Genomic DNA, 8,678 nt, shown 5'->3' on the forward strand with positions numbered 1-8,678 from the left:
CCGTCCGTGGCTCGGGGGCCCAGCCGCTCCGCAGCATGTGGGATCTTCGCGGAAGGGGGCACGAACCCATATCCCCTCCATCGGCAGGCAGACTCTCAACCACTGCGCCACCAGGGAAGCCCTGGTAGCATCTTTCGGATTCTTTATATATGGTATCATGCTCTACCCACTTTTTAATTGGGTTGTGTGTTTTTTTACTGTTTGATTGTATGAGTTATCTGTATATTTTAGATAGTAACTCCTTATTGAGTATGTCATTTACAGATATTCTTCTCCCATTCATTAGGCTGCCTTTTTGCTGATAGTTTCCTTCATTCTTCCTTTTTTTTCTTTTTCTGTTCTTTTCTTTGCTCTCCTTTTGCCTCTCTTCCCATGTGATTTGCTGACTCTCTTCAGAGTTACATTTGGATTCCTTTCTCTTTTTTGTGTGTGTATCTATTATAGATTTTTGCTTTTAGTTACCATGAGGTTTATATATTTTATATATACATGTGATTATTTTAAGTTGATAGTCTCTGAAGTTCAAACACATTCTAACAACCTTGCATTTTTACTTCCTCCCCAGCATGTGTCATGTTTCTGACATCATATTTACATCTTTTTGTTTTGTGTACCCCTTAACTACTTATTGTGGATATAGATGATTTTGTCCTTTAACTTTCCTACTAGCTTTATAAGTGGTGGATATACTACCTTTACTGTATGTTTGCCCTTACCAGTGAGATTTTTTCCTTTTGTAATTTTATATTTCTAGTTGTTGTCTTTCTTTTCCACTTACAGAAGTCCCTTTAACATTTTTTGTAAATGTTAGTGCAGTTTAGTGGCGCTAAACTCTTTTAGATTTTGCTTGTTTGGGAAACTCTATCTCTCCTTCAAATCTCAGTGAAAGCCTTGCTGAGTGGAGTATTCTTGATTCACGTTTCTCTTTTCATCACTTTGACTATATCATGCCACTCCCTTCTGGCCTGCAAAGTTTCTGCTGAAAAGTTGGCTGACAATGTTATGGAAGTTCCCTTGTGTACAACTGGTTGGTTTTCTGTAGCTGCTTTTAAGATTCTCTCCTTATCTTTAACTTTTGTCATTTCAGTTATAATGTGTCCTGGTGTGGACCTGTTTGGGGTCATCTTGTTTGGGACTTTCTACGCTACCTGGACATGGAAGTCTGTTTCCTTTCCTAGGTTAGGGAAATTTTCAGTTGTTATTGCTTCAGAAAAGTTCTCTCCCTCTTTCTGTCTCTCTTCTCCTCCTGGGACCCCAACAATGTGAATGTTAGTATGTTTAATGTTGTCTCAGAAGTCTAAACTGTCCTCATTTCTTTTTATTCCTTTTTTTTTCTCTTCAGCTTGGGTGATTTCCACCTCTCTGTCTTTCAGTTTGCTGATCTGTTCCCCTGTATCATCTAATCTACTGTTGATTCCTTCTAGTGTATTTTTCATTTAAGTTATTTTATTCTTCAGCTCTGTTTGGTTCTTCTTTATATTTTCTAAGTCTTTGTTAAACTTCTCACTGTGTTCATTCATTCTTCTCCCAAGTTTGTTGAGCATCTTTATGATGATTACCTTGAACTCTTTTTTTTTTTGCGGTACGCAGGCCTCTCACTGTTATGGCCTCTCCCGTTGCAGAGCACAGGCTCCGGACGCGCAGGCTCAGCGGCCATGGCTCACGGGCCCAGCTGCTCCACAGCATGTGGGATCTTTCCGGACCAGGGCACGAACCCGTGTCCCCTGCATCGGCAGGCAGACTCTCAACCACTGCGCCACCAGGGAAGCCCACCTTGAACTCTTTATCAGGTAGATTGCTTATCTCCACTTCACTTAGTTCTTCTTTGGGGGTTTTATCTTGTTTCTTCCTTTGTCACCTCATTTTGCCTAATTCTCTTTGTTATTTCTATGGTATGTAACCTAATGGTAGGTTGGTTACATTTCATGATCTTGGAGAAGTGGCCCTTTGTAGGAGTCATTCTGTGGGGCCCAGCAGCACACTCCCCTCTGGTCACCAGAACTATATGCTATAGGGATGCCCCCATGTGGGCTGAGTGGGCCCTCTGTTGTGTTGGGGCTGACTACTGTGGGTGCCCTGGTACACAGGACTGGCCTCTGGTCCAGTTGGCTGCCAATCCCTACCTCCTACAGAAGCTACCAGCTGTTGGTGGGTGGGGCCACATCCTGGCACAGCTGGCTGCATGGCCTGGGGAGTCCTGGGGATGGTGCTGGCCCACTGTTGGGTGAGGCAGGGTCCTGGCAATTCTGGCTGCAGGCCCAGGGTGTCCCAGGTCAGCTGGCTGCAAGGCCCAGTGGGTCCTAGGGCTTGTGCCAGCCCACTGGTGTGTGGTGCAGGGACCTGGCACACTGGCTGTGGGGCTTGGGGCTCCCTGTGCTGGTTCTGGCCTGCTAGTGGGTAGGGCCAGGTCCCTGTTCAGCCTGAGGGGGTCCCAGGACTAGGGTGACTGGCTGGTGGGCAGGTAAGCCCCAGCACTAATAGGCTAGAGGGAGGACTCCAAAATGGTGCTTACCAGTACCAGTGTCCTCATGGTAGAATGAGCTCCCAAAAATGGCTGCTGCCAGTGTCTATATCTCCAGGGGAATTCCAGTTGCCTCCTGCCTATCCTGGAGGCTGTCCAAGGTCAGCAAGTGAGTCTGACCCAGGCTTCTTTCAGATTGTTGCCTCTGAGCTGGGACTTGGAGCGTCTGAGATTCTGTACATGCCCTTCAAGAACACAGTCTCTAATTCCTACAGCCCTCTGGCTCTCCTGAACACAAGCCCTGCCTTCAGAGCTAGATGTTCTGGGAGCTTATCTTCCTGGTGCAGGACCCTAGGGTTGGGAAGCTTGAAATGGGTCTTGGACCCCTCACTCTTTGGGAAGAACCTCTGCAATTGTGATTATCCTCCTCTTTGTGGGTCACCTGCCCGGGGATGTGGGTCTTGACTGTACCACAGCTCCGCCACTCCTACCGTTCTTGTTCTGGTTCCTTCATTATATCCTTAGTTGTAGAAGGTCTTTTCTGCTAGTCTTCAGGTTGTTCTCGTAGACAGTTGCTCTGTAAACAGTTGTAGTTTTGGTGTGCCCCGTGGGACGAGGTGAGCTCAGGGTCTTCCTACCCTGCCATCTTGGTGACCAGGAAATCAAGTTTAGATCAGGATTTCTCAACTTTGGCAGAACTGACATTTGAACTGGGTAATTAGTTTGTCGTGGGGGCTGTCCTATATATTGTACGATGTATAGCGGTGTTCCGGGCTCCTGTCCACTAGATGCCAGTAGTATTGCCCAGTTGTGACAACCCAAAATATCTGTGTTTTCAAACCCCCTCTTTCAGGGGCAGGGGACAAAATCCCTCCCACTTTGTTTGAGCACTGCTGTATTAGATCACCTTTAAGTTATGCATATGTAATATTATGGTAGAGATTATGTAAACTGGGGCAGCTTTGGACATTTCAGGAGAAGGCTGTTAGAACACTTAGTGGGATGTTATAGAGGTGATCTTCTAATATTCTGTAATTCTTATAAATAAAATTTTCTTTAGCTCTCATAAGAAAACAAAAAATGGAGAAAGGTCAGAAAGATTGGCAACATTAAGCTCTAGGCAGAGTGCGAGCTGCTAGCAAGTTGAGGGCAGTCACAGGAGTGAGAACAAATAGATGACAAAGGAGGCAGGATGGGATTTAGCTCTTGCTTTCACAGAAATGAATCTTAGCAGGGAAATGGTCATCCTTTCAAATGCAAGCCAGGGGCAACTTCGAGCTCAGTCCTGAGTGGAGGGCACAGTCTACCAGGGCTCCTGGTGGGGTTGCTGGGCTTCCTGGATGTATTGGAATTTGTAGAAATCTACATGGTTTCACAGTACCTATTGCCTTGCTTATAGTAATGGGAGGACAGTTGTTTTTCCAAATACTTTTGAGGGTAGGGGGAGGAAGGGTATGGTTTGCCTGAATAAATGTGTTCACTTTAGGCTCCTATTAGTTAAATGAGCAAGAAGAGAAAAGTATAGCAGCATTCCACCAGGTGGTGCTATATCTGACTCATTCATCAAGCATGGCTGAATTAGGTTTTCTGTGACCCTGTCTCTCCCAGTGTATTTTCTCAGTCCTTTTGAAATAATGTGGATTGAGCTATACTTCAAATGAAAGATATCTGCTGGTTGAAAAAAAAATTCCATTCTAGTGTTAATCTCTACCTCTGACTCAAAATATATGCATTTCTATTCCAAGGATCTATCTTGACAGCCAAGCTCAGGCGCAGAAGGCGCTAGAACATATTGTGTTCATAACAAAAGATTTCTCCCTTTTTTCATTTTTTGCGGTACGCGGGCCTCTCACTGTTGTGGCCTCTCCTGTTGTGGAGCACAGGCTCTGGACGCGCAGGCTCAGCGGCCATGACTCACAGGCCTAGCCGCTCTGCGGCATGTGGGATCTTCCCAGACTGGGGCACGAATCCGTGTCCCCTGCATCGGCAGGCGGACTCTCAACCACTGCGCCACCAGGGAAGCCCTACCTTTTTTCAATTTTAATTAATGCTATTGCCAGGTGATTTGATAACACTGCGACTGGCTGGTACAAGAAAAACTGATATAAAAACTTTTTAACTTCAATTTCTTCAATACTCTGCTGACTTATCAGAGATGAATTTCATGCCTACCCTCATCAGCCTGGGATATTAAAAAGGCAGAGGTTAGGATATTAAAATGCTTTGCAGAGCTCTGAAATACAGTGTGCTCCAGAAGACAGCCCTATGACCTGGAGGTCTGGTTACATGGCATTTAAACAGGGAACTTGGCCATGATACACCAGGACAACTGGATAGCCTGACATCAAAACGAGAAGTTCTATATATTCAATATACTGTGATAAACCATAATGGAAATGAATATGAAAAAGGATTTTTATATATGTATAATTGTATATTGTATATATGTATATATATACATTGTATATATATTGTATACAATTGTATATATACAATTGTATATATTGTATATTGTATACAATACAATTATATTGTATATAATTGTATATATGTATATATGTATATATGTATAACTTTGCTGTATAGTAGAAATTAACACAACATTGTAAATCAAGTATACTTCAATTAAAAAAAAAACAAAAGAGAAGTTCTAAGGGCTCATTTAAGCAATTATCTCTTAACTGGCAAGTTGTGAGATTCACCATCTACTGAAATTTTTAATCCCTTGGGGAGAAAAAGGATACAAATATGTTTATCTTTTATAAATCTTCAGGTCAGTCTACCAGTATGTATGAGCCAAGAGAAAGAATTCCCCTTCAGCTGTTATAAGTAGGTTTTTTGGTTATTTTGTTTTGTTCTTTTTAAGGAAGAGAGACTATTATTGACCCTCAGCAGAGGTAGCCTTAATTGAATAGTAACATACTACTAAGGGACCCTCAAGGAGGATGGGGCAGTAGTTAAAACAGTGGGTGGGGGGTGGGGTGGGTCCATATCCCATTTAAAACATGGTCAGAAGAAAAAGACAAGTGACATGGTCTCAGGCAAAGAGCAGGCAAAATGGAAATCAAAGATAGAAGTAAAGAAAATGGAAGGAAAACCTGCCCTCATGTGTTTATCATATACGTCTGTTTATCAGTTAAAATACTAATAGCTCAACAATGCATATTTGTCATATATTTTCCATCAAAATAATGGAGAGGAAGGGTGAGGACAGGTGGAATGGCCAGGACTTTGAGTTGCTAAAGCAAACACAAAGTTCCTCATCAGAGGCTTGCCTAGGGCAGGGCCTGACCATAAAGTGTATTTTCTTTAGAACTCGCTGAAAACAAATATTTCTTCCTTTTAGTATTTTAATACAAACATATTGGTAAAAATCCTTATCAAACAAATACAAACTATAACAACTGACTTAAAGATGAAAAGACATTGAGAAGCAGGATGGCGGATGGTAGAGTGCACTAATGTACCTCAGAGACCTCCTGAAGGTCTGTATTTCCCTTACTCTAGAGAAGCACTTCCTAAATTGCCACGTGTCCCTCCTTTGGCTGCTTTCTACCCCTCCCCACAAGTTAACATGTGTTGTGTGAAGAAAAAGAAAAGTTCCTTAGTGAAACACATTTGGAAAACACTATACACTATATGCCCTTCTTAGAGACTTCTGGTGCACTTGGACATATTTAAAGGGCATCAAAATATTTGAGAGGCTCTGGGAAAGGAGAATCAGTGTAACTGACTCAGCATTTCCCAAGTTTAAATCCCCATCCCCGTCCCTACCTTCACCCCCAGGAATACTCATTGGCATCTCACAGGACTCTAGTCTCCTCTAGTAGAGTGTTTGGGAAATGCTATTCCATAGATACAAGTATTGTGTCTTCTTGCTACATTGAAAGGATTGTGAAGATTTACAAGACTTACCGAAAGGATCTACTTAATATCCTGAGAGTTCAGATTTTTGCTCAAATTTGGCTTCTTGGTACAATTGTTTAGCTTTTGCCCTATCATTCTCCTAATTGAAACATCATCTGTGTTGGGAAATAATTGTTTTGTGATTCCTGTAAAAACAACAACAAAACACAGAAAAACAGTCAGAAGGATGTAGACTCACAGATGCAGAGAACAAACCAGTGGCTGCCAGTGGGGAGAGGGATGGGGGAGGGACAATATTGGGTAGGGGGGTAAGAGGTACAAACTACTATGTATAAAATAAGTTATAAGGATATATTGTACAACTGGCAATATAGCCAGTATTTTATAAGAATAAATGGAACATAAACATTAAAAATTGTGAAATACTATATTGTACACCTGTAACTTATATAATACTATACATCAACTATACTTGAATGAAAATTAATTAATTAATTTTAAAAAACCACTTTATCAGGCTTGCATCTTAAGGTATGAACTGAAATAAAACACCAAGCAATTCACATTATAATTTTGTCTCTGTTTTGAAAAAGCAGCCCAACACCCATGAGATATTTAAGTAGATGAATCTGTAGGCAGATTTTTCAAAGCGAAGCAAGAGATAACAAAAGTCTTTATCATAAACTGAGAGCATACGTATATGTCTTCCTATGGTACCATTCAGCTTTAACCTTGCTGCTTGCTCTGAATGCTAAGTGCCCTTGATCCTAAATGCTGGGAATTTATTTTTACCCATTCCCAACATCAGTTGAAACAAGCAGATTCTGACTGACTCTTTTCCAACTAAGAAATGATGCACTATTAAAATATCGAGAGCTGTGATTCAGTGAGTCCTTAAATTTGTTGGATATTTGCAAAAAAATTACTTGATAACCTAAATTATTATATTTAAGGAGATTAATTAACTTAAAAACCATAAGTAGGATGGTTAAATTAACCTCTTTTTTTTTCTGAGTAAAAGATAAGGGATATTTCTAACCAAGATAAGAAAAAGAAAATAAGACATAAACTGTTACTAAAATTTTGTTGGAAACGATTTTGAAAATTTACTTTTCTAAAGCTATGAATTTTATGAATCCAAACTTTTCAGTGATATAAAATTCATTTTTATTTTAATAACCATTTTTAATGTAAAGTTTTTCTACAAAATTTCCCATATATCATAAGAGGTTTAGGCTATCCTCAGATTTTTCTCTCATAGAAAAATAAACTTGAAGAAAAAAAAGATAATGAAAGAACAACTTAGAGTTGATTGGTAAAATAATTTCAGATTCATGCGACAATATAACACAAACACATTATCACCTATGATTTCTTGAACTTCATTCTGATTCATAGCTGGTTTCACTGCCTTGTCCCTTGAAGTAGAGGATTTTGCCCCCGTCAGGCTGTGTGTGGCCATGTATTCATTTGTGTAGAGCACTTGCATTAAATCATTAATAAACTTCTGAGGCTTGCTCTTGTTGCAACGGGCAATCTGCCATTTTTCAATCTTGAACTAAAAAATTAAAAATAATAATTGAAATAACTGAAAAAGGAAAGGAGAGGAATATCTGAAGAAATATATTACTCATTGAATTAATACAGACCAGAAAACAAAACCAAGTCTTTAAGGTGATGTATGATACTTTTAATATATATTGTACATTTCAGGGGTTAGAGTTAGATGTTAACTTTGAGATAATTCCCAACATTTATGAGGTATTTGTTCTAGAGTACATACAAATTCTTGTCATGTAATCTGGATTTAGTGCTTTAAGGATTAATCCATACTTAGCATTTCCTACTAAGCATGGTAGCATAATAATGGCCCACTGACAATATTCACATTGTTATCCCTGTAACCTTTGAATATGTTACCTTATATGGGAAAATCAACTTTGTACGTGTCATTAAAGTGCCTTGAGATGGGGAAAATATGCTGAGTTATCCAGGTGGGTCCAGTCCAATCACGTGAGCTTTTTTTTTTTTTACACTTAAAATTTGTGTACTTTATTGCAGGTACGAATATGTATATTTACATACACATATAACTTTATGTTTATAAATATATACACACAGTATCTGGTACGTAGTAAGCACACCATAAATGTTAATAATAATAATGAAAATGGCTAACATTTATTGAGCACTCACATGAGCCCTTAACTGCAGAAGAGGGAGGCAGAAAGAAGACACAGAGGAAGGAGGAGAGAATAGAAGAGCGAGAGGGCTTTGCCTGCCCTGACTGGCTTTGAAGATGATGGAAGTGGACTGTGAACCAGGGAAGGGGGCTGCCTCTAGAAGCAGG

At 40.3% G+C, this 8,678-nt stretch overlaps 1 protein-coding gene across 1 annotated transcript in view; it reads right to left on the reverse strand.

Annotated features, from left to right (window-relative positions):
• Nucleotides 1-8,678, reverse strand: part of BEND6 (BEN domain containing 6) — a 32,162-nt gene that overhangs the window by 3,464 nt on the left and 20,020 nt on the right. Inside the window, exons 4-5 of the mRNA XM_007471188.1 lie at nt 7,694-7,886; nt 6,377-6,513 (exon numbers count right to left, since the gene is read on the reverse strand). Of these exons, the coding sequence (XP_007471250.1) occupies nt 6,386-6,513; nt 7,694-7,886 (321 nt within the window). The 3' untranslated portion in view covers nt 6,377-6,385. The remainder of the gene's footprint in view (nt 1-6,376; nt 6,514-7,693; nt 7,887-8,678) is intronic.

This window comes from Lipotes vexillifer, unplaced genomic scaffold (assembly GCF_000442215.2).
Source record: "Lipotes vexillifer unplaced genomic scaffold, Lipotes_vexillifer_v1.1 scaffold302, whole genome shotgun sequence".
Taxonomy (NCBI): domain Eukaryota; kingdom Metazoa; phylum Chordata; class Mammalia; order Artiodactyla; family Lipotidae; genus Lipotes; species Lipotes vexillifer.